General features: G+C 39.5%; 1 protein-coding gene across 1 annotated transcript in view; it reads left to right on the top strand.

Moving 5' to 3' along the window:
- Nucleotides 1–27,244, top strand: part of RYR3 (ryanodine receptor 3) — a 467,844-nt gene that overhangs the window by 239,565 nt on the left and 201,035 nt on the right. The window contains exons 40-53 of the mRNA XM_075193561.1: nt 1,739–2,012; nt 3,966–4,080; nt 4,182–4,314; nt 5,708–5,811; nt 7,776–7,911; nt 9,376–9,556; nt 9,699–9,807; nt 10,298–10,418; nt 14,817–14,986; nt 15,522–15,742; nt 17,074–17,164; nt 17,609–17,749; nt 20,128–20,309; nt 24,763–24,841. Of these exons, the coding sequence (XP_075049662.1) occupies nt 1,739–2,012; nt 3,966–4,080; nt 4,182–4,314; nt 5,708–5,811; nt 7,776–7,911; nt 9,376–9,556; nt 9,699–9,807; nt 10,298–10,418; nt 14,817–14,986; nt 15,522–15,742; nt 17,074–17,164; nt 17,609–17,749; nt 20,128–20,309; nt 24,763–24,841 (2,057 nt within the window). The remainder of the gene's footprint in view (nt 1–1,738; nt 2,013–3,965; nt 4,081–4,181; nt 4,315–5,707; nt 5,812–7,775; nt 7,912–9,375; nt 9,557–9,698; nt 9,808–10,297; nt 10,419–14,816; nt 14,987–15,521; nt 15,743–17,073; nt 17,165–17,608; nt 17,750–20,127; nt 20,310–24,762; nt 24,842–27,244) is intronic.

Genomic DNA, 27,244 nt, shown 5'->3' with positions numbered 1-27,244 from the left:
AGTCCCTTGTCCAGCTATTGTGAGGAGGGTTACGTTCTTGCTTTGGACACCATCATCATTGCGTGTCCTCTCGTCCAAATTACCACAGTATCCCAGGAAGGAAGGGCTGTGCTCCCCCTTCCAACCTTCTGGAAGTCTTTAGTCACTGAAGGTTGAGTATTTTCTTTGTTACTGGAAACAACTACAGTGGAGTTTGAATTGAGGGACAGGCAAACTTGTTGTTTGGAACATACACACAACATTTTTTCCCCAGCACACTGCTATAGCCAGCAACAGATCTGCCATTTCTACTGTAGATAAAAATGCAAAAGTCTTTGTTACACACATTTGCAAATGTATGTTTAAGCCATCCGCCACGCCAAGGCGCTTTTGCTAATAGGATGGTCCTACTCTAAACAATGAGAGTCCCATATATTTGGGCCATACATATGTGTTTTTAAATTGAGAGCCAACTTACCAAAGAGGTACCCCAGAAGCCTCCAAACAGCAATTCAGTGCCAGTACCCCCTCTCAGCTACTGACACCAACATGCCTCTCAGACAAATACAGAAGTGGAAGCTGCTCAAATCAATTTATAGGCCATAACAGGTGCTTGAAAGGGTGGGGTTATCCTGCAAGGAACATACACACAACATTTTTTCCCCAGCAGACTGCTATAGCCAGCAACAGATCTGCCATTTCTACTGTAGATAAAAATGCAAAAGTCTTTGTTGCACACATTTGCAAATGTATGTTTAAGCCATCCGCCATGCCAGGCGTATTAGCTGGCAACACTTGATGTTTGTACTAAGAGGAGTCTGATTATTTAACTACCCCTATAAGCCCAGAGTTAGAGGGGAAACTTAGGAGGCAGTTAGCAATACACTCCCCATAACAGCTATTATCGTTTTGTGATAGCGCTTCTGAGACATCTACCATGCAGCGCTATTGAGTGTGCTGCAGGGTAGTCTGCACATCAACCAATTATAGATCGGCAGGAACTAGTCAGAAGGGATTGCATACTAGCAACAATTATTCTGTAATAGCGTTTCTGATATACTTTTCATGTTACGCTATTGAGTGTGCTACAGGGTAGTTTGCATATCAAATGACTGTTGATCGGCAGGATTTAGTCAGAAGGGATTACATACCAGCGTTTGTGATTAATATAAGAGGTAATTGGGATATTTGTTTCAACCTCTATCTGCTAGCTGGACATTATCAAGCCTGTATAGCCTGTTATTTAACAGGCATTATATTAGAGACATAACAATTGCTTATTATGGCGTATGTTTCTTTATCCACTATCTGACTTATTCATATTAATCACACTATTATACCTCTGTACCATATAACTTATAGTGGGATTATATAGGTACTATACTGAGTGTATCCAGCTTTTTATCTATATCCATGGGATTTTAATTGCTATATTTTAGTATATTTCGCTTTTAAGTTACTACCTAATAAAAGTTATGTTTTATAGGATGGCAATCATCGATATTATCAATTAGAAGATTTAGTGCACCTTATTTCAGAAACTTTGCCTTTTCTCCTTTTGTTCAGATTACACCTGAAGTTTCAAGGTTGCACCCCAATCACCAATCCAGAGACCCTATTTAGGAGATATTTATAGGGATATGTGTATTAATATTGGGTAAAATCTTATAGTCAGTGCGGTGATACAAAACTCTACTCTATATCTAACCATTGTCAGAACAGTTTCACAGCTTCCATTTCCTCCTACATTACTCTCCAGCCACACTCAAAGAACTCATCTCACAAACGATGGTGCGATGGGCTCAAGAGGACCACATCCAAGACCCAGAGCTTGTGCGTATCATGTACAGCCTCCTGCGCCGCCAATATGACAGTATTGGAGAGCTGTTACAGGCCATGCGGAAGACCTATACGATCAGTGCTGCCTCTGTGGAAGACACCATCAACCTTTTGTCCTCCTTGGGACAGATACGCTCCCTGCTAAGTGTGCGGATGGGCAAAGAAGAGGAGCTGCTCATGATTGATGGTTTGGGGTATGGTATTGTGATCAAATAGCTATTCTTTTATCATGGCTAAAGTGTCTTTCCATTTAAAGTGGGTTAACTACCTACAGTTAACTTTAACCTATAGTATTGTACATGCGCTCCTGCAATGTTTAGTAAATACATGTCCTTCCATTCTTTTCTGCCCTATGATTATGTGTTTAACTGGTCTTTCTGCATTGCATTACAATGTGTCCAGAAAGCAGCTTTGTGTCCAGGGTAATGAAAACATCCAGCTCTGACTGTTAAAGACATGGCTCACAATGATGAGAGGAAGATAAAGCAATATATTTAGTCAAAGTTGCAGTAGGGCATAGACAATCCAATTATTTAACTCAATGTAGAAACCCCTATATTATTATTTATGCTGTCCAGTACCTCTCCCCCTTTTCACACAAGCTTATTTTACTATAAGAACTTGCCACACTTACCTAGTATCAGCGGTCCAGCACTGAGTACTACAGCAGATTGCACTTCTCTTGTGTGCTGGCTGCACGTTTTATAAGACTTTGATAGTGTCACTGGGTTCCGACTAACCTGCACTCCACTACCAGATGTATTTACTAGTAAACTGCTAAGCTATGATAGCACATTGTAATATAGCAAACAAGTTTTTGCACATTACTATTCGTTATTGGTGGCCAGATAGTGCGAGAGAGCCTGAACATGGATTCTCTGTTATAGGCTAAAAGTATAGCCAGTAGATGTGCTGAGCCTACTATAGTAGCAGTTACCGCTTTACCACAAATACAAGGTAATTATGATTGGTGTGTTATAGTAAATTAAGCTTGTCATGGAAGGGGGAGGGATCACAAAGAAAATAAAAGCAGGGAGTGAGTTGAAATTAGCTTGTAGCTAAAGTATGTGTATGGTTTTTATGTTTTATTACTCTTAAAAAGTATATATTTTGTAGTACTATTTCCACTGATTAAAAACAAAGTTAATGCTGTGTGATGCAGTATTATATACCTAACATTTTATACATATAATTTTTTGTTTACTTTGTGTGGAGATGTTTCCACTGGTTTCTATGGAGAGGTCTACACTGCTGAGATGATTGCATTTGCATAAATTGCAACAGTTACTAAGTTAAAAGTATACATTGCACTCTAGTGAAAGTCATATCTAGTATGTGATCGCTATAGTCATGAGGACACAGTCAGACTCAATCTTTATAGACAATGTATCCCTAAATATTTTTCCCCTTTGTATTGGCCTAATAAAAATATTAACCAATTGCTGTATAGAAAATTATTTCACCTAGTTTCTATGATGGTGCTTGTAAGTCTGATTGTGGAACTTTACCATTCAGTTCAGCTCCATTATTTGCTTTCTTTTCTCCATAATACCTTTATCAGGGTAGTTTCCTAATAAACTGTCTCCCAGGGTAAAGCTTAAATATGAGCCCTCCCTTCCTTAGACCCCCAGCTGTAGGCATAGCCTGGTTCATCTATGTCAAAAATCGAACTGGGTCAAGCCCTTGCTGTGAGTGCCTTGTGTGGTTTCCCCCCTCGAAACGGCCCTCTAATTGAGGTGTAATAACATAAAACTATGTCTACATTACTCTGTACATTCAACAACACCAATATATTTAGTAAATGTCTGTTACTTATTTCAAAATTAGTCATTTGTCTGTTTTTACGTATCTTGCTGCTGTATATCTTTGCAACTGAAGAATTGTGACAGTTTCACACAGAGTTTCTTTTATCTCTGTGTAATACAATTGGTCAGTCTGATTACTGAATAACCAGATCTGTGACCATACTGGCCCCGCATGTTGAGGGCCAGATTACATGATCTGTTGTTCAGTCTAATCATCTATTGAACACATTTAGAGCTCTTGAAGGTGCTCGTACACATGATACAGTGTCGGATCAGTTTGGACGAAATCGGCCAATTGGAATCCCTGAGGTGTCTTTTGATTTATTTTCTCCTCCTTTTTAGTGACATTATGAACAACAAAGTCTTCTATCAACATCCAAACTTGATGCGAGTCTTAGGGATGCATGAGACTGTTATGGAGGTGATGGTGAATGTGCTAGGAGGAGATAAGTCTCAGGTAATTTGGTTTATAACATCAGCACCCTTACTTACCTGTTAAAATGTAGATTTGATTTTGAAATTTGAATTTTAAGATGGGTCTTACCTGCTCTTTTACAGCAAATTGCTTTCCCCAAGATGGTGGCAAGTTGTTGCAGATTTCTCTGCTATTTTTGCAGAATTAGTCGGCAAAACCAAAAGGCCATGTTCGAGCATCTTGGTTACTTGTTGGAGAACAGTAGTGTTGGTCTGGGTAAGTATTTACTAATTGTATATTCTTAATGACAAAGTTTTCCTTTAGTCATTTGTTGTGCAAGTAAAATGAAAATAGACTGATACACTTCAAGTAATTTATAGTTCTCATTGTGTCCAATTCTCCTATATCAACTGTTCTTTCAAACCACAGTGATCACTATCTCAGTAACCGTTAAATAGTTTTAGTGAACACTTGTAATGTTTGTCAGAAGACACAAGTATTAATTTGCCCAAAAGTAAATTACACTTGCATCTTTCTTAACAGGTATTCTCAGCCCACATTCTTAATATCTGCATAGCATACAAGACATTTTTCTATACACACACAAATGGTAATGACATGTGGTTCATGTATATTGTGTCCTCAAAAATGACATTATCAGATATAAACCATGTCTGTAAGAAGTAAAGCATTCCCACCCACTCCATTACAGACTACTGAAACTTCTCCCACATTTTTAGGAGAGTGGGGTGATATTTAATGCTGGTTATAAAGATTGTAGTTAGTGGCTTTGCTGTGACATCACTCGTATTGCCCCAGTGTTTGAATTGACCAATCCATATTTGTGCACAGTATGCCCTCCAAGATGTCAGTCACTCTCTGCTTAGCGATCTCCCTCCTAATCATTGGCGGAACTACCATTGGTGCCACAAAATGCTAGTTTCACCTCTGCTCCTAATGTAGCCAACTGCTGTAGAGGATGGAATGAGAGCATGGTGTGTATATATTGTGAGAGTATAAAATAATTGATAGTTATTAAGATGTACAAATATATGGTAAATGCCTTAAAAACGAACTATATATAGGACTACGCTTTGAAGGAAAAAAAACAGATTCTTCCTATGGAACAAGACAGCAGCAAGATGCCAGACTGAAGCAAGCAACTGGCAGGAAAAGCATGTAATGCTGAACAGAGGATGTGGGCTTATATGTATATTTGCTGAGCTAAAGAGATTTCCTTATATGTCCTTGTTGTTAACCAGTTAATGCTGGTCACTATGTATAAATAAAGGATCAGTTTGTATGGACCCTCAGAGCTGATTTTGAAACTGCAACACCTCGTTTGTGTTTTATTCTTCACTCTCCTGTTAACAGCAAAATACCACATAGGAAATCAGGTTATCAGAGATCGATAATGAGGGCGCCAAGCCTTGGTACCCCGACAATATATATATATATATATATATATATATATATAATGAATTATACACAATGCCGTTTTTTTATTTTTATTATTCATTTCAGTGATACACAGATTTCTTACGCTTTAAATATGTAGACAATGGCATAATTCACATGGTCTGTCATCTGCAAGCCAAACACTTCTAAATTCTAATATCTCTATTCACCTTCTTATGGATTACAAACTGTGTAAAACTTCTTCCTCTAGCATCTCCATCTATGCGAGGTTCCACACCTCTAGATGTCGCTGCAGCATCTGTAATGGATAACAATGAGCTTGCTTTGGCTTTGCAGGAACCAGATCTGGAAAAGGTAATTATTTGTAAATCATTGGAGAATTGATGAATTCTCATCCTGTCACTAACTCCTGTCACTAACTGTAATCATATAAACATTTGGAAATTGCATGTATTTTAGGACCTGTAGTTTAATGTTGCATTGTAGTTATGTATAATACATATTAAGTAAGATTCTGGTTGCTACTGACACTGGTGAAAAGTGTTTAAACAAAGACCTGCTGTCACAAGTGTCTACAGTAGGTTTTATAATTAATTACTGCTACAGTCACATTGTAATAGGTTTGGTCACATGTTGTCAACTATATAAAATAAGAATTTTTTTTTTTTTATTATTTAGAGTTCAGAGCCTGTGAACAAACCAAACCATGTTGCGATGCAAAGGGTGCATATGTAATTTATTTTGCATCGCTGTGAAGCAGTAAAAAAGGAAAAAAATAGCTGCTGTTCTTTTTGTACATAAAATTAGGAATCTTAGCTACACACATTTGCAAATATATGATAAGCTCCTGCTAATAGAGTGGTCCTAACTCTGAACAGTGAGACTCCCTGTGATGGTTGTTTTTTGTTTTTTTTTAAAGCGTTAACCTTAATAGAAGGACCAGCACTCCCTCTCAGCTACTGATCACATATGTGCCTCTTTACATTGCCTGTGGGCTTAAAACAGAGGTTAACACTGACTTTATGAGTAAAGTGGCATATAATACATTTTAATACACTTTTCTGCAGAGAACACTACTTAATTCTTACCACTGATCAACACAAAGCACTCTGTACTGTCAAATGAAAGAAAACAACTACTCTAAACATTTTATTATTAATTACAAGTAAAAAAACCTAGAGTAGTAAAGTATGTAAAAGTCCCCTTGTTTCAATACTTATTAGAAGCACATTTACTGTGTTTTGTATGATGCTCAGTATTAGTCTTGCGCCAAACTTAGCGCCTAAAGTTCACTTGTTGGACCAAAGAATCTTCTTCCGCTAGTATGAGGGTCTCTCACATGCTGTCTGCCAAATTCTAGGCTACATTTTACGTGAGGTTTCTTTAACAGTGACTTTCTTTTTGCCATTCTCCAATAAGGAGCAGTTTTGTGAGGTGCCTCGTCTATTGTCCCCTGGACAGTTTCTTCATCTCTGCCATCCAGGACTGTAACATTGTCAGTTACCAATGGCCTCTCTAACAACTGCCCTTGTCAGGCAGATGTTCAGTTTTGGAGGACTGTCTGTTCTGGACAGCTTCACACTTGTGCCATATTCTCTAGATTTCTTTATGATGGATTTGTCAGTGTTTTAACAATAAAAGTCTTTTAAAATATTATATTTTTAATCAGTGCTTTTCAATAACCTTTTCTCACATTTGCTTTGAATGTTCTTTGATCTTCTTAATGGAACTCTCCTTTGGAAATACAACAGCCAATCATGGTTAATTATTTTAAAATCAATTCAAACACTTGGTGGTGGTCTCAAATAATTGGGTGACCTCTGAAGACAGCAATTGTACCCAGGTTTGTTTGTAAACAATGAAGAAAAAGCATTAGTTTTATTTTACAGAGAATTCTTGTAAGAAAATTAAATGTAAAAATTGCCAAATACCTTATATATACTGTGTGTTTGTGTATATATGTGTATATATATATATATGACTATGCTCATATTTGAATGTAGTACACCCCACAGTTTGCAGTGAATTAGTATGGGGCAGATGTTACAAAACATGGTGCCTCTGGGATTGGAAATTTCTTCTGTGTTGGTCTGCGTTTGACAGGTCTAAATATGATGATAAAATCCTTCACCAAGTTAGGAATATTTTAAGTTTCTAAACTTGTCAGCTGCAGGAGTTGATCCAGGCATTTGAACAGATGAATTTATTCTGTTAAGAAAACAACTAGAGAGCTTATCTGCCATTCATTGATGTCCTCTCTGTGCTGCTATCGTAAACTTCTGGAATCTCACGTGAGAAACATGTCTGTTTTCCAACAGGTTGTGACATACTTGGCAGGTTGTGGGCTGCAGAGTTGTCCAATGTTAATAGCCAAAGGATACCCAGATATTGGATGGAACCCCATAGAGGGTGAACGTTACCTGTCATTCCTGCGTTTTGCTGTATTTGTTAACTGTAAGTATAGACATTAATGTTAGATAAAATTAGGAAAACCAGGTGGGTAGATGGATTTTGTACAGTTATACAGGAATATTTAAATGTTTTCGTGCAAAAAGTAGCACAGTAATCATGACAAAGAAGGTGCAAAGTATAGCACATGACATTTCAAATGAACATACCCTTCTAAAAAGTAAAATGAAAACAGACAGAACCTTCTGAAGTTAATTGCCATGCAAAGGAAACACAATGTACCTGATGAAGATGTGGAACACTGAAATGTTCATTAGGTATTACTCTGTAATGTATTTTATACTTCATTAAATGTTTTGATATTTTTTCCTAAGCCTGTGCTGGTCTGTTCATATACACTGAACAACCATGGAGATGTATGTATGTGTATATGTGTGTATATGTATATGTATATGTATGTATGTGTATATATATATATATATATATATATATATATATATAAAAAAGTAAATGAGAGGAGGCGCACAATAGTGTAATATGGCAAGTCAATGGAGCCAGGTGAACCAAACCAGAAAAAGAACTAAACCACCAGAAATGAGTGAGAGCTTCCCACCAAGTGGGTATCGCCTATATCTGAGATGGATAAATAAAACTCATAGACTAGAGAGTCACACACGGCCAAATGGCATTCAGAAGGTAGAAAAACAGGTCACACCAATATAGATGTACTCGTACCGGAAGCCAATGGTTTAATGGCTTATCTGCAGGATGTCACGTAGGCTGTGAGGATGTATTCAATCTTCAGCCACCCTTGGCTATCCCATAGGTTACCTCCCAGCTATAGAGACTTACATCTAGCAAGGGCTGGCTCATATATATATGTATGTCTATATACATATATATAAATATTTCTCATTCACCTTTTAGACAGATGTATGAATAAAATGGAAAAGCCTAGCCTTTAAATGACAAAATAAGGAGAATAATTTAAGTAGAGAAAGTGGGGTATGGAAGTCTGTGTGAGATGTTAATGTGACATTCACAAAATAATGAATCTACTTCATTATAGTTGATGTGTGTTAGAATTAATTAGTGGTCATTTCTTAATAGCCTGCATGCTCCTACATCAATATTAAACATGTTTCAGAATACTTTCCTCAGATAGCAGAGTGCTCTGAAATAATTAAATAAATACTGTGCAATGTGGATTTCATATCGTAGTGCGGAATATATGCTAAGTGCAGGGTTCTATTCTGTATGCTTCCTGTCAGCACGACATGTATCACCAGTATCTTGTATCCCAATTACCTCTGAAATGAAGCTGCTGTGCTCAAACATCAGACCTAGTTGCTCTGCCTACTCTCCTCCCAATTATCTCCAGAAGTCTGAATTCTTCTTCCTTGGGGACATACACCTGCACGTAAATGTGCTTCTGATGTTACAATACTAGAGACCCCTGAGACCTTAGGCTGGTAACCAAGGGCTGCTTTTGTGTCATTTGTTTTCCAGGTGAGAGTGTCGAAGAGAACGCCAGTGTGGTAGTGAAGCTACTCATCCGACGCCCTGAGTGTTTCGGGCCTTCCTTGAGAGGAGAGGGGGGAAATGGTTTGCTTGCGGCAATGCAGGAGGCTATTAACATTTCTGAGAACCCTGCTCTGGACCTCCCTTCTCAGGTGTATCAGAGGGAAGTGTAAGTATGGTGCTTATAAATCTTTCTTTCTGACGTTTTCTAAAATACTGGTTTTGGAAACATTTTGCTTTTGGAAAAACCCACATTATGCGCCTATATGTTTATAAACATAATATTATTATTGTCTTCTGTATTCATTTAGGGTCGAGGAAGATGAAGAAGAAGAAGAGATTGTACACATGGGAAACGCTATAATGTCCTTCTATTCCGCACTTATAGACCTTCTGGGACGCTGTGCACCAGAGAACCATGTAGGTGACAAATTAAGATACAACCAGTCAGATCATTTAGTAGACTAGTTTAGAAAAGCAAATGCTGAAAAATTGGCTTGTTGAACTGTTCAAATCTATTACTATAAATATAGACAATGCCACTTGCACATAAATTACATACAAAAGACTGTATGGAACAATAAGGTGATACAATGAACATATTGATGCATTTTAGTGTAGTTAGTGTGTTCTTTGTTACATTTGAAATACACACTTTAAAACCGCTAGTTATTTATAATTTACTTTAAACAGCAGTTATCTTTAACCTTTATTTGATTATGCTAATTTATATAAATACAAGCAGGGCACATAAACAGCCTTACTTTCCAGTATGCAGAGACAATGTATTTGCAGTAATACAAGCTGCAATTACTTTTTCACGTAATCTATGCTTAATTATAAGTGTTGTGTGTAATGAAAGCACCTCTGTACACTCACATTAAGTGCTGGATTCCTGTTGTGTCCATAGTTGATCCAAGCTGGTAAAGGTGAAGCTCTACGAATCCGCTCCATCCTCCGATCTCTGGTGCCCACAGAAGACCTGGTTGGGATTATTAGTATCCCCTTAAAGCTACCTGCCTTTAACAAAGGTAAAATTCCACAAAACCTAAGCTTAACTGTTTTGTCATTGAATTTTTTTTTAGAATAAACTGCCGTATTTAATGGCTGATTGCAAGTAAAATAGCATTAACTGCACAATTTCTGATTTGTTTAGATAAAGTTGCAATCAAAAAGCCAGTCTTGGATTTTGATCCATTTTTTAACACATAAATAAATACATTTATTGTGCATAAAAAAAAACCTCCTCCATGGTCCAAGTCTGCCAGAGTATGGAGTTGTTTTAACCTGCCCTGCAGGGGCAATTTTAACAATGTTACACATAGTGGATAAACATCGGCAACATTGTTTCTATTATATACAGCATTGCACATATGTTATTTAATACTACACATTACAGTAGATAGTTATTTCTGTTCGTAATAACAGCTGGTTATTGTGATCACATTAACGTTACATTTAAATTTATTTTGTGTTTTAATGTTTTTTTAAATACATAGATTCTGTTGTTATAGACTGCTTTTTTTTCTATTATTCGGAATTAGAGATTACACCATCTCTAAGATTGGCAGCAGCTTACAATTAGTTAGCCAATTTATTTCTGTACGTTGAGGAAAATTCTTTTAGAAAGGGGGTGGATGATCTGATACTGGCTGTTCACCAGGTATTTGACATCCAAGACACAGAAGTTCTGAATGTTTCCGAAAGCTCTCTATTTAAAAAGAAGGCAAAATAAGTGCTTCTTTTCCTTCTTCCAACCTAGATGACTTGCTTGGCAAGGCGTGGACTACACTAGATCATACGTTTCAGGTGTCCCGTTAGCTGCAGAACTGTTATCCTTTACCTAATTAGGATACAGTTAAATGGATCTTCCAGGATGGATGTCTCAGTAGTGAGGTTGTCCAAAACACTCACTTCTCCCATTCCAATTGTGGTGAAGATTAAGGATTGAGAGTATCCTTAAATCCATCACGGGCATCATGGTGGCTTAGTGGTTAGCACTTCTGCCTCACAGCACTTGGGTCATGAGTTTGATTCCCGACCATGGCCTTATCTGTGTGGAGTTTGTATGTTCTCGCCGTGTTTGCGTGGGTTTCCTCCGGGTGCTCCGGTTTCCTCCCACACTCCAAAAACATACTGGTAGATCAATTGGCTGCTATTAAATTGCCCTTAGTCTCTCTCGGTCTGAGTGTGTATGTTAGGGGAGTTAGATTGTAAGCTCCAATGGGGCAGGGACTGATGTGAGTGAGTTCTCTGTACAGCGCTGTGGAATTAGTGGCGCTATATAAATAAATAGATGATGTTGATGCTAAAGTCCATCTTTATGGCTTTGGGGCCTCCACAAGACCCAATTTAGCCTCTGCATGGGTTAATAAAGCCGTGGACAGGTGGTCTGAACAGTTTTCAGAGGGCTTGATGGCTAGCAGACCAGAGTCTGAATTGCTGTCTTCGGTGGAGCAGATTCAGAGAGACACAGAGTATTTAGAAAATGCAGCTCTAGATGCTGGAATTTCAGCTTCAGCTGTCTCAGATCGTCGGACTCTCTGGCTTAAAATCTAGAAAGTTGATGTGGAGTTTAAAATGACTCTAGACTCCCTTCCGTTCCCTGGAGGTCATATTTGGGTCTGAGCTGGACAAGCTACAAAGGGCAATGTGGGATTTTCTTCTGGTTAGAGTCCCCAGATTTTGCTCCTTTCATTTATCAAGGGAGATACCTGCAGGGTAAACTAGTCTATTATTATTATTATTATTATTATTATTATTATTATTTATAACTAAAATTTGTAAGTCACCACAGTGCTCCGCAGCACCGTAGAGTAGGGATGGGGTATGTTGACAAATTTTGCGTTTGAAAAAGTGGAGATGTTGCCTATAGCAGCCACTCAGATTCTAGTTATTTATTTAGTACATTCTACACCAGGCCTGTCCAACCTGCGGCCCTCCAGGTGTTGTGAAACTACAAGCCCCAGCATGCTTAGCCAGTAGACAACCTGTTGATAGCTGGAAGGGCATGCTGGGACTTGTAGTTTCACAACATCTGGAGGGCCGCAGGTTGGACAGGCCTGTTCTACACAATGACAGCTAGAATCTGATTGATTGCTATAGGCAACATCTCCAGTTTTTCAGTCTAACAGAGTTAAGTAAACATACCCCAATGTCCCAATCTTTTGCAGAAGGGGAGACACGCATTGCTGCTAGTCACCCAGCAGCCAGGTCTTCAGACAAACTATCAGGATGATGGATATTCTGGCTACCTGGTATCTTCTGTGGTGGGGACCCATCTTCTTCTCTTCTGGGACAAGTGGTTAAATTGCACTACAGATGTCTGGGTGAGGGTTTGTGGCCCTGGGATACATTTGTTACAGGGAAGCAATGAAGAAACAATGTCAGAGACCTTCAAGATCTTGTGCTGGATAGAACAAAATGTTCAGGCCAGTGTTGCAGTCTTCGTCCAAGGGGTAGCAGACTTTCAGAGCAGGCAGACTGTTTGCCGAGGGAAATGGTCTCTTCTGCCAGATCTCTTTCACCAGATTGTGGACAAATGAGGTCAACCAGATGTCGATATGATGGCGTCTTGGTTAAATCGCAAGGTAAAGATATTTTGTTCAGGGTCAAAAGACCCAAAGGCTGTCTTACCATGTCAGTCCCTAGCATTTCCATCAAGTTTTCCTGTTCATCCAGTAACTATGCTCCATAGATCTTGAAGTAGGTGAGGAGAGAGCCGATTCAGGTCACTCTTGTGGATTGACATCTTCAAACTTTCAGTATGTTTATTGTGGCATCTGCCTCTCAGAGCAGACTTACTAAGTCAAGTTTCTGCACCAAGGTTTGTGGCGGCTAGATTTAATGGCCTGGCTGCTGAACCATGATTCTTAGATCAAAGGACAGTGGTGCAAAATATGTTTAGGGCAAGGAAACCGGTTTCCACCAAGAATTACAACAGGGTGTGGAGGACATATTTCCTAGTGCAAGTGGAAAGGGTTTCTTATGTTCTTACAGGACGGGCTTGACAACGGGTTGGCCTTATCTCCCTGAAAGTTCACGTGTCCCATCTGTCTTTTAAATTAGACTGTCTCTGTTGACGGACGTTAAGATGTTTTTGCCGGGTGTATTGCATATACATTTTCCTTACATTTTTCCAGTGATTCCTTGGGATCTCAATTTTGTGCTGAATGCCTTGCAGCATTCTCCATTTTTATCCTTGGATGTGGTAAATTTAACATTTCTGACTTGGGAAACTTTCTCTTTTACTTTTGTTCTGCAAGTCTCCTCTTCTTATATTCCATGAGGAAAGGGCAGTCCTTCGGACCAAGCCTTCCTTTTCAGCCTTAGGTAATCTCCAGATTTCACTTTAAAAAAAAACAGAGATTCTGGCCTTGGACTCTCCAGAGGAAGAGGGCTATATTCAGTCTCAGAATGTTGTCAGAACTTTGAGGACCTATGTTGATAGGACTTGAGACATTCACAATAATTCAAATGTTTTGGTTCTCTATGAGGCTCAAAAGAAGGGATAGCTGGTATCCATTGCAAATTGGATTACATCAATAATCCATCAGGTTTACAAAAATCTCAGGGCTCACTCCACCAGGTCGATGGGTGGCATGGCACTGGGCCTCAGCTGAGCAGCTGTGTCAGACTGCTACCTGGCCCTCAGTGCGCACATTTACCAAATTCTATAGGTTTAGCGTGTCTGCATCTAGGGATGACAGTTTTGGTAGGAAGGTGTTTTGCACCGCTTCTACTGAGCACTCCCACCGGTAAGGATAGGTTTAGGATGTCTCCAGTGTCCCACAATTGGATGCAAGAGAAGAAAGGATCTTTATATTTACGTTAAAACCTATTCCCTTAGTCCATCGGTGGGCATTGGACACCCACTCTTTATGGTCTAATTCTCCTTTTCTGTTTGGTTGTTTTGGGAGGACAATAGTTGTTCTCCTCTCCTTTTTTATTTGTTTTTCCTACTCTGTCTTGTCCTGCTTGGATTAAAAGTAAAAAAGCTCTGGCAAGCATGAGGTATGATGGAGTAGAAACCCAATGTCTCCAGTGTTCCCCAATGGACTAAGAGAAAATAATTTAATGTAAGTATAAAAATCAACTTTTTATTTACTTATAAATTGGCCACACTTTGTACAAGAAAGGCTCCCAAATCAACTTTCAGAAGGAAAAATTAGGATTGTTGATAATCATCAGCCAACATGGAGATGTAAGGTGGTACTTTTATTTCAGTAGAACCAGTTGAGATATGACCAACCAGGTCTGTTTATTTTTATCTTGTAAACATATGGTTGGATTTATTGGGCACCATAATTTTGTTTTCTTTCCTATGCAGTTTAATTTTTTTTTATTTGTTTACAGAAGAATGTAGTTATGTGTTTGTGGAACTGCGGTACAGAACAGCAAAGTGAATATTCTCTGTGTGTTCCTTCCAGATGGCTCAGTGTTTGAGCCTGATATGGCAGCTAGTTTCTGCCCTGATCACAAGGCTCCCATGGTGCTTTTCCTGGACCGTGTCTATGGTATTAATGACCAATGCTTCCTCCTGCATCTGCTGGAGGTGGCCTTCTTACCTGATCTTAGAGCATCAGCATCTCTTGACACAGTAAGTAGTATGACTAAAATAAATATATTCTGTGCATAGCAGATAATGCATCTTTCTCTCAGGAACAGCATCCATTAATGTTGTTCTTATCTGTCATTTTCCTGTTCAGACTAAAATCCTAAAATGAGAGCATAGTTCAGTAGACAGAAAAAAATGTATAGGAAAATTAAGAGGCTCCTCCTCTCTGCGTCAGTCAGTCAAGTATATATGTTTTAATATACTGATATTTATCTGCTATGGCTGCAGGGCAGTTTACGGAAACTTTACCTGTATGTTCCCCCTTCACGTGTTATGCTCCAGTTCCTTCCAATCAGTTCTCTGTCCCTCCCTCTTGCATATTCTGTTCTACCCACTGTTTTGTCTTGTCTTATCTCTGTCCACACGAGACAATCTAGTTATATCTCTATGGGTCCATTTCTCTATGTATTTGTCTACTACATTACCATATATAGTGGTGAACTCCCTAATTACTTTTATTGTTGTTATGCTCAAAATATTAGGCTAATATTGCCTCTAAAACTAATTGCCTCCATAGGCTTCCTTGAGTGTCACAGAGATGGCTCTTGCCTTGAACCGATATATCTGCTCAGCGGTGCTCCCATTGCTAACTCGGTGTGCTCCCCTTTTTTCCGGCACTGAGCACTATGCAGCATTGATTGATTCCACCCTGCATACAATATACAGACTGTCCAAGGGACGCTCTCTAACCAAAGCTCAGAGAGACACAATCGAAGAGTGTCTGCTTTCGATATGCCAGTAAGATTTTCTTTTTATTGCCATGATTCCACAATAGAGCCGGGCACTCAATCAGATTGTCTAAAGTTCCTATTGTATTTCCTTTTAACAATATTAAGTTAATTGTCTGTGGTAGAACATTGTTGTAAGTTGCATGCTATATTGAGAAGAGATTTGTAATTGTATGATATACTTTGTATGAAATGTACCCCATTATGATAATAACTTTTGTTCGATTTCATACAGTTCAAAATTTTGTTTGCTCACATGGAGCTGGATTTTATTGCCATATCTTAAACTGCACACACACGCTGCAATTAGGATTACTAGTCATTTTAGACCAAATTTCTTCCAAATCACTATATGTATGGCCCAAAACAACTAACAGTTTGTTGGGATCCATTAGATATTGACCAGGACTGCCTGAAAGTTTGGTCGCCTGATGAGCAAAATCTGCCAGTATCTCATCTGCCAGCTACCATCTTGATCCCATGTTCATGCTGAGTAACTGGATCTGTCTTATTTAGCCACCCTTGTGTGTGGGCACAGTCATTTAGCACTGCCTTTTGTATGGGCAACGTTACTTCAAATGAGAAACAAAGAGTTATTCACAAGAGCTTTGGGTCATCTATGCTGTTGTGTGAGACTGAAAGATTGATGCGTGAAATGAAACCCACAGGTTCATACAGATAATATGGGACGATGTTCTGTAAAAGACAGTTTACATCGGATAAAGAAAAAACATGTATGCCCTACTGCACCAGTGGAGTTACTTAATTACTTTTCTGAAAATTACTTTTTTATGAAACAGTATGAAGTATTTCCTACCATAACATTGTGTAGTGTTTGACCTTTCACTGCTTCACACCTAAAATCAATCATATCAGCCTTACGTATATTGTAATGTTTCAGGGCTGATGGGAATATAGCGCACACATCTTCATTCTGAACACCCACACATAAGCATCCTTGGTGCAGTTATTCATGCTTGCAAACATGAGTAGCAGCAGATGTCAGGGCCATGGCGGTAGTTGCCAAGGCGATCTTTGTTTTATGCTGCTTTGTTTGTTGTCTTTTTAAATATTAAGTATCATATATAAGTACAGTGAAATATTATTTAAGATGATCCTCTTAATTACTGGAGGGCAAGGAATAGTCATTAATCATGCAGCTTGCATAAAAGGAATGTGTAATTGCAAGAGACATCCACTTTTTTATGATCTGTGGTAGCGTATCTCAAGCCTATGCTTTTCGCTAGCAAATGATTAAGAGGCACTGGCGATGTTGTAGAAATTTATTTTTTTAAATGCCAAAATATGTGATCTCACTGGTCTTTGCTGGTTGTTTTGCAGTCATATGCGGCCTTCCATGCTCCAGCAGCTCCTGCGACGTCTGGTTTTTGATGTCCCATTGCTCAATGAATACTGTAAAATGCCTCTGAAGGTAGCTGATAATAAGCATGACTTATAACCCCTCATGATCTTAATGGGCTTTACAACCGCAAAATTCTGTTCTCATTTCTGATTATTATCTGTTTTCCTTGTAAAATAAAAAAAATATATATAATATAGTGTATTTCTATACACACATGATCGCGGCGCCGCCGCTGCACCCCCGCTCATTTCAGTAATTTACTTTCAATTACGCTCATTTATTTTGTTATAATAAATGAGCGTAAATTGCTCATTTATTATAACAAAACTACAGCACAAACTAGCATAGATTTATGTAGAAAGCAAAGTCTTCTGTTTTAGTTTTGTACAAGGTTTATACTATATTGTCTTATGACAAGTTCACCTTTGTACATTGGGAATTTAGTAAAGTGTAAATCTAGAAATAATGAAATCACTCACAGAACTATGTTATGTTTTCTTACTAAATTTACAGCTCTTGACAAACCATTACGAGCAGTGCTGGAAATATTACTGCCTTCCTTCTGGATGGGGGAGCTTTGGATTGGCCTCAGAGGAGGAATTGCACTTGACCGAAAAGCTGTTCTGGGGCATTTTTGATTCCCTCTCTCATAAGGTATTTTCACTTTCTGATATATAATGTTTCCTACATTGGATTTGTCTGTGACTGTTACATACTTCTGATGTTTGTCAACTTGGTATCCTGGTATTTTTTTCTGGTTGGAGATGCATTAAAATTGCAGCTACAGATTTTCATTAAATTCACTGAAGCCAAACAGAACAAAAGAGATTACTCTTTAATATTTGAGGCATTAAGGCTTAAATTGCTACTGAGGATAATAAAACACATACAGCTTCCGAAGCTTCTCTATCCTGAGGCTGAGCTAAACCAAATAGTGTATAAACATTATCTACAGTGAGAAGGTAGAGGGGAAAAAAAACTTGCAAACCCACTGCTGTGATACAGAATTTCATTTGTAGCCTAACAAATTACCTTATCTGAATATTTGTTGTACATTGTGAGCTGTTCCAGCTGTGTAATCAAGTTTTCTGTGAAATGCTTTCTGTGAACAGATACATTTTGACCAGTTTTTTTACATTATAGTTCATAAAATGATACATATATTGAAATTGCAAAGATTGCAGGGCTGAAATGTGTTTAAAATGTGCATGAAATATCAGGCTGGTATGTAATCTTCAGAAAGTATGAGTAAGTCCTATCAAGGATGAGTCACTATGTGTGACATATTTATGACAAGATGTGACAGGCGTTCGGGATGACTGTGTGGTGGATTGACAAAGTGACAGAAATTCTGATCGTAAATTAGAATTACATGCAGTCACCATCAACTCCCAGCGTGCTCAGACCGACATTGGTGTGCTCAACGTAAATGAAACTGTTAATATTTAATTCACTTTCATAATGCTCAATTTTATTGCCAAGATCCAATGCAGAGACGTATTTACTTGAGCTGTGTTGGCCTCCTAGGAATTCTCTGGCATGGATCACTGACAGGAGATAATGAAATCATTATTCTCTCTGCTCAGTTATTTCTAGAAAAAAAACAGTTTGTTCTGTTGAGCCAGCCATGATCTCTTGGAATCATCGAACATGGCTTGATTGTATACAGAGAGTCAGACATTGCCTAGAGGCAAGAGATTAGGATAAACTGCTGCTGTTACAGTGGACATTTTTACAGCCCCAAATAACATGAATGCAGCCCTTAGAATAACACAATGAAATCTTTGTTATAGGACTGTATTGGTGGCATGATTTCTTGCTTTTTTGTGTCTGTACAAGAGCATGTGGATCTGTGTCTCAAGCCAGAATGTGTACTAATATGCCAGGTGTGATGTATTGTTTTCAGTACTTAAATGTACAATGTCACAAATACAATGATTAACAGATTGACTGACTTACAATAAATGATACTGTCAATTCTATGAAAAGCACCTTTTATATTATGGTCCTGATTCATTAAGAAAAGTAAAGCAAAAAAAGGAGTAACTTTGCACTGTGGCAAAACCATGTTTCATTGGAGGGGAAGGTACATTCAATATGCGATGGCAGATTTATAATTGGGGTAGGGCATGACCTAGATCAGCTTTAGATTTCAGTGTCAAATAAAGCTATCAAGTATTTCTGTGCTACATGAAAAAAACAGCCAGTATTTAACTTATGTGCAAAATAATAAACTAATTTCCACCCCTTGCTTTGTAACATGTTTTTTGTCCCTGAGAAAACTTGCTCCTTTTTTTGCCTTACTTTCCTTAATGAATCAGGCCATATATGTTTATATTAGTATCTGCAACAACATCATTATATAATTTTATATTGTCATTCTTAATATGAGTAATGATATTTAATATATTACCAGAATCAGAGCTCTGCTGAGCTTACTTGCTTTTTACTGGGTTGATATTTCAGTAGAGATGGCAAGCAGGAATGTAAGTTAGAGGACTTGAGACAGAGAGGTCTTACTTTTGGAATATTAGTGGTAAGAATGGACCAAAGTTTGCCATCTTTAGTCTATAATTGCCAATCGTAGATCAACACGATGAAGAAACTGAGGATGAATCTTAGTTTGGCCTTGGTCTTTTCAATATGGTAGAAACTTTTTAGCTTTTTAGAGATACCTTATATGTTATCTATTCTTTATCTGTCAAGATTTTAAATAAGAATTAATAAAAGAAAAATCTAGTGTTTATGGTAGGAAGGGAATTACACAAAGCAAACAAAACAAGTTACGTTTATACCTCTTTTGGTCCTCCTGCTGATTTGTTGGCATTAGTATTCCATTGATAAAACTGACACAAGATCATTTAATACACGGAGTCCATAATTGCATGAATTTGCTGAGTGATTTGTCTTGGGCTTGAAATGCAGACCCTGTGGCCTTGTTACTTTACTAAATGTCTTCAGTTGCTGCTGTGACCTGGCTGTGTCTCTGTCACTAACAATTTGCATGTTTTTCTGTGGGACTTTCCAACCAGTTCCTATCTCTCCTGCAGAAGTATGATGCTGAGCTCTTCAGAATGTCCATGCCCTGCCTCAGTGCAATAGCTGGTGGTTTGCCACCTGATTATGTTGACACGAGAATTAAAGCAACCCCTGAAAAGCAGATGTCAGTGGATGCTGAGGGAAATTTTGACCCAAATCCCATCAATACAGCCAAGTAAGTTATGATAAACCTAAGTTCTACATTGGAGGAGAAGCCTGAAGAACACTGCATTGAAAATGTTGGAGCTTAAAGGATAGGTTATACACTGATGCCATTACTGACAACATGTTGGTACAATTTTAAATACTTTCCTACTAGAGTGGTAGGTCTATACCTGTATGCACAGAACACATTTGGCTAGGCAAAAGGCCCTACATCCCATACTACCAAATGATCGATTGCACAAAGAGTTGGGGGACAATGATCACCATGAGGTATAGAGGGTGCTGTGTAGAGTAAGGCAATACAAAAACTTGTCTAGCCTGCTCCCCTCCCCTCTATGTCCCCTCCAGCCATCTTTACTCAGTTTTGTTTCATAGTGCCTACAATGTAGGGCACGTTTTTAGTTTAGGCTTTTGTCATTTTATTTTCTCCTTTTTTTTTTTTACATAGATTAGGTTAATTTTGCAGCAGCATTCACTGGATGAACGTCGTGGTTGGCAGTTAGGGAGTTAGGGAGAGTGCTTATAGCGCTTTAGTGTCGCTCCCCCTAACATTTGCCAGTCCCCAGGAAAAGAGTCACCTGGCACCAGAAATATGCTCAGGAATCTAGCAGCTGACCAGGGCAGCGTTGCAGTTTGCCCTGGGGAACGCGGCTGTAGAAGGCCGATCTCTCAGATAGAGGGAAAGACAGTGTCCACTCTGCTCCCTTCTCCTCAGGACATCGGAGACCATCTGCGGTGGTTTCCAAGGTAGCAGGGGCATACTGGTGAGGGGCTCTCACGAAAATCAATATGGTGAAACCAGTCTGGGCCACGGAACTGGCGAGGTTCAGTCCGGAACTGAATGAGACAACCTGCGTTTGGGGACGGTAGGCGCTGATACCTTTTTACGTCTTCCTCTCTGGGTATGCAGTTTTCGGATGCCCTTCCCTTGGAACAGGCATCCCAGTTGTTGCCCAGCGCTGCATGGGGTATCCGGAGATCCTCCCTGGATGCAAAACTTTGAAATATCAGTCCAGGGATTGGTTAAAGTATCTTTGTCCCTAGAGAAAATTTTACAATCCCCGGCTGTGGGCAGAAGGCGTAAGCGCTTAGGACAGCCTCTCTCTCTGGAGGGGGATTCTGATACAGACCCATCTTTACAGGAGGATGGCGATGTTCAGGACAATTCAGATTATGATGATCTGTCAACTTAGAGGAGGATTCCTCTAGTAGACAGGGAATTGAGGACCTGATCATGGCAGTGAGGCAGGTTCTTAATATCTGTCGTGGAACAGCGGCCCCTTGGATGTTCAAAAGAGTTAAATAATGGTGAAAGAGAAAATGAGAAAATAATGGTGTTTTTCCCTCCTTTTTCCCAATTATTAGATATCTGGGGAGAAGCCAGACTTAAACCGGACAGTAGGTTTCTGATACCTAGGTGGTATCAACTTATTTACCCCTTTACGGCATCTGAGGTGTGGTCATGGGAGAATCACCTGAGTGTAGATGCTCCCATTGCACATTTGGCAAAATGTATGATCGTTCTCCTGTCAAGTGCTGCTTGTTTAAAAGACAACACTGTCAACAGATGTGAAGAGATCCTAAAATCCTTCTACTTAGCATCTGGGGTGTCTCTGTGTCCTATTATGGTGGCGGCATGAGTCATTAAGGCCGTGAAAAAATGGGCTCTTGCCCTGAGTGATAGAATTCAGGCGGGCGCACCTAGAGTTGAATTGGGTGGGGTACGAAATTCCTGCAATGATGGTGCCGACATCTTTAACATTGACACTAAAATTCTGAAAACGACAATGCCGGTATGTTTGAATTAGCGACTTACAGAAAACTTCCATACCACATTCCCGACAGTCATCCTAGAAAAGCTGACGCAAGCAAATGCCGGAAGTGTGATTGCTAGCACTTAAAATGTCGACACTGACATTGACGGCATTAAGAAACAATGCGAGTGGATCTTGCAGCTATACAGCCGCAGCTCCCACTGCCTGTATAAAGTAAAAGTACAGTAAAAGCAAACAGAAGCATGAGTAGGGGTCCCACATTTATACAATATTAACCCTACCGCTGCCAGCCTACTGCTGGCTGGGAGTTGTAGTTCCACAAACTAAAATGTGTTGCCTTATTCTTTAAACACCGTCTTGCACCATTATTACCCTACACCCACTGCCCCAGGGATGTAGGAAGAGCCCTCTGCTAGTGCTGATTGCAGTGAAATCAGGGGGACCCCATGCATTGTTTTTCCAAATTTTGTGTTTTTTTACTATATACAGACGGCGGGTGCTGCATAGCTGTAGGACCCTTTCGCATTGTCCCCCTAATGCCGGCAATGTGAGTGTCGCTATTTTAAGTTCCAGCAATCACACTGCCGGCATTTGCTTGTGTTGGCTTTTCTGGCATGGCTGTCGGGAATGTGGTGTGTACGTTTTTCTGTAAGTCGCTATTTCAACCATGCCGACATTGTCATTTTTGGAATTTTAGTGTCGATGTTAATGATGTCGGCATTACCGTTGATAGAATGATAACTACCACCGATTTAATTATTCCACTTGGCAGACCATATTAAGGAAGCTACCGAGTTTCAGGGGGATACCGTCCTAGACGCAGGCCAGGGGTTGTCACATACTTCATCCTAGGCTATAGCAGCCAGACGCACATTGTGGTTCAGATCTTGGGAGGTGGATGCCGAATCCAAGAGAGCTTTGGAAGCCTTGCCTTATGATGTCTCGGTTTTGTTTAGTCAAGCTTTGGAAAAGCTCATTGTGCAGGCCACAGGAAGAAAGAGTTCCTTTCTGCCCCTAGCTGCTCCCAAGGCAAAGGGGAAGCGATTTTGTTCATTTCGCTTTACGGGAAAAAACAGAGGTACTCCATCGAGAGGTCAGACTACTGCATGGTGAGGAGCGGGCCAGAGCGCTAGGCATGTTGGATGGGTTGACTTCCCAAACCTGCTGAAAAACCTTCTGCATAAATTGCTAATTCCCCCACCAATATCCTCGGTGGTGGGAGCTCGATCATTGGAATTCTGATATCAGTGGGTCTCTTCCACCACAGACTCCTGGGTAAAGGGGTTGGTCTCCAGCAATTACATTCTGGACCTGGAAGGGCGTCGTCCGTGACATTTCCTGACTACTGCTCTTCCCAGAGACGAGATCAGAATTCATTAATAATAATAAAAAGTTAAATAGAAAATGTTTTGGTCGCAGTGCCATGATGCATATCACCTAGTTACAAAGGTGTCCTGTCCTGCTCATAGCAGATAATGGTCTCTAGCAGTAAATGGTCAGCCTAAGTGTGTCCTCCTCATCAATGTAGTACAGTAAACGTTTGTACTACTGTGACAATTGCATCTTTTGACTCGTCCTTACTTTCCTTCTTGTGCCAATTGGAGTTTTGTTTCTCTGTTGCGACTGCTTTGCTGAGGTGACTGTTGTACAGGGTTATATGTACTACGACATCATCTTTAATGGTTCTGCCTAGCATAGGTCGGTCATATTGTCATGCTTGTTTTTAGCTTTTTGTGGCCTTCACTCAAAGCCAGATCTGTTACTGAACAATCATCATTACCTTGCTAGACTAAACTTTTGTCTGCAGAGTTAAAACCACCAAAATGAGAGTTCACTTGGAAGAGTAGGCCCAAACAAAGCACCATTTACAATGTACTTTAATTGACTTTGCATAAATATGCAGAATACCAGGGACTTCGTTATGTAATTTGCCCTTCTTAAAAAAAAAAGAATGCAGCGATTGAATAAAATTAGTAACATTCTAACTTCTTAAGATATGTTTCTACCTTACATTTGTTTCTTGTCATCAAAAATTAACATTTTCTGATCACGTAGTTCTTCAAAACAGTTACTGTTACATGGAACATGTCACATAATAGTCATTGTTGTTTTTAAGGTAGAAATAAACATAAGGATAAAAATGTATGTTATAGCAAAGTATGAGCTACATGTTTTGCTTACTAAGGCACATTGCCATACGTCCATCCATCCCAAATCACAAGTCACTGACTTGGATCAAGAAAACTGCAGTTTATTATTTTTGTTGGGTCTCTTAACCCAGAATAGCCAATCAGAAAAAAAGGGTGTGACATCAGACGAAGACAGCCACAGATTATTAGCCACTTCTAGAATATGGCAGATATGTAACCTTTATTTGGTCTTCATTTATTTGGACTGACTATAACTTACTTTTTTGTTTATTATATCTAATATACATTTTATCAATTTCACCTGGGCATTATATAATAATAAATTGTATATTTTCTTGTGTACAGAGTGTAACACCTCTGAAAGAGGTTCACATGAAAGTGAGCAGGTTGCTTTGTTCTGGGATTATTGTAGTTTTCCTATCATAAGGGAAACATGATAAAATGTTATGCAAATGTTAAATTGAGCAGGAGACAGGAAATATGCTGAAGCTGCTTTCTCATTTCTGTATAACAATCTAGATTATTTTTTGTTTTACAGTCTCACATTACCTGAAAAGCTGGAATATATTGTCAATAAGATGTCTGAACACTCGCATGATAAATGGGCCTATGACAAGGTACAGAATATTATGCTTGTATTATCCTTGCATATATTACATCACCAGCATACAAATGTCCATTCCAAAAGGAGCAAAAGCATCTATAATATAGCATAAACTGTATGAGACAGGCCTATCTTGACAAATTTTGTAAGGGCCCCTATGTACCACCCAAGGGTGAAAAAAAGACTTGTACACATGGGGAGCTGCACCCTCTACATATGTCCAACCTGCCCTATTTTAGTCCTCTGCAGCAGGTTACCATGTTGGAGGTGTTTCTCTGATAGCTTGCAAACTTGCCCTGCAGAAGTGCCCTGTGTGGATTGGGAAATCCATACTTGGAGCATTATAAATGGTGTCACTGTAGCATAAACGATTTAATCGCTCAAAGTTAACTGAAAATTCCACTGCAGCATGAAATAAAGTATTGATGGAGGGAATTGGTTAACTGCGCTTCCTAATAAATGTGTTAATGTACAGCTGCCAAAAGGAGAAGGATGTGGAAAACTCCTATACCCAATGGAGAAGTGTACGAAATGGAGAAAGGAATTCCTTGGCGCTAGAAAAATTTCTGCAAATATAGATGTACAGGTTTGGGGAGAGTTCAGAGTGATAATCAGTACTGAACCAGTGAATAAAATCGCCTAGTTTAATAGAAACAAATGTGTCATCTGATGACTTTAGTTACATAATAAACACAAAGTTCTGGCCAGAACAGTCCAATATCGCAACATTTATGTGGTATGCTGGGCCGCCGAGAGGGGGGGGGGGGAGCAGGTACTAATTGCCCGGGCAAGCCAGGGAGCCTGGCCCGGGCCCTCACTGATGACGTTTTTTTTTAACTTTATTTTTATCTGTTTTTTCGTTTGTTTGTTTTTTTGCGCGGGAGGAGAGGTGCCACTGCGATCATGTGATATACAAATACTCACATGATCGCGGGGCCGGGCATGAAGTCACTCTCAACATTCAGTGAGGGGCGGCGCAGAGAGAACCAAGAGAGAAAACAGAAGAGAAGAAAAGAGGTGAAATAAGCCAATACAAAGGTAAGTAAAAGAACAGAGGTAAGCAGAAAGAAACAGGGTGATGAAGAAAGGGGGAGGGGAGTGAGGCACATAGTGATGAAGAAGAGGGGGGAGCAGCATGGCACAGAGCAATGAAGGGGGGAAGCAGCATGGTGCAGAATGATGAGGGAAGGGGCAGCATGGCAGAGTGTGAATAGGGGAAAAAGCAGCATGGCACAGGTTGATGAAGGGGTGTCAGGAGAAGGGGGGAGCAAAAGCAGCATGGCACAGTGTGATGAAGGGGGGCTAGGTAAAGGGGGAAAAGCAGTGTGATCGTAAGGGGGCATAGCGTGGTTTTGATGAAGGGGCATAGTAATATGTGTGTGATGGCACAGGGAGCTTTTGGCAATGTAGTGTGTGTGTGAGGTAGGTGGTGGTTAATTAATGGGTGCTATTTTGTCTGTGGGGTGATGGTGGGACAATGTAATAGTGGGGATTATTAATTTAAGATGGGGTGGTTTGGGGGCTATTTAAAGTGGGGGTGAGTTTGGTGAGAATGAAATCCCTTTTTATTAAATGTTACTATGAATTATTTAATGGCAGTGATGGTTGCGGGAAATGGGTATATTTATGAGATGTAAATACTATTAATTTATTGATGGGGCTGTTCAGAGGGAGGGAAATAGGTTTATTTATTAAATGGGAATACTATTATTTTAATGTTGGGGCTGGAGGAAGGCCTAATTATTAATTGTGGGTGCTATTGATTTAACGCCGGGGCTGGTTGTAATTTTTTAAATGTACCCATGTTTTTTCCATATAGGGCCCCTAACATTCCAGGATCCAGACAAGCTGCAACTAAAGAAACCTGCAGCCACAGGTGGTGAAAGTGACAAGAAACAGGTAGGAGAGAGCAGGAGAGTCTGTGAAATGTTGCGATTCTAGTGGGACAATCCCAATTTTTGTTGACTGTTCTGGCCAATGTAAGGTGCAGGCCAAGACGGTGAATTCAAGGTCTAGCACTTTTCAGCTGCTAGCCACGCCCTAATGATGCATAGCCACGCCCCCAATGATATGACCACACACACTTCTAATTTTTTACCATGCTCAACTATAAAGGGGGCTCCATGAACATATATTAATAAGACTTTGTTGTAATTGATGGCATTTGAGAACAAGGAATGAATATCATAACATAGAACAAATATATGTTGGCAGTTAACTCACCGGCATTGGTTCATTAATGTAGGCATTGTGAATGTCAACCATCACACTGTCGACATTTTCAAGATGTCCCCACAGTGGTAATGTCGGCATTTAGCCTGCCGACATTTTCATGTTGACAGGCTAACTGCCAGCATTTCCACTGTCGCAGTTCTAACCACATCCAAATAATTTGAGCTACTGAGCCATCACTTCC

Source organism: Mixophyes fleayi, chromosome 12 (assembly GCF_038048845.1).
Source record: "Mixophyes fleayi isolate aMixFle1 chromosome 12, aMixFle1.hap1, whole genome shotgun sequence".
NCBI lineage: Eukaryota > Metazoa > Chordata > Amphibia > Anura > Limnodynastidae > Mixophyes > Mixophyes fleayi.
This window is presented reverse-complemented; position numbering and strand designations above follow the sequence as displayed.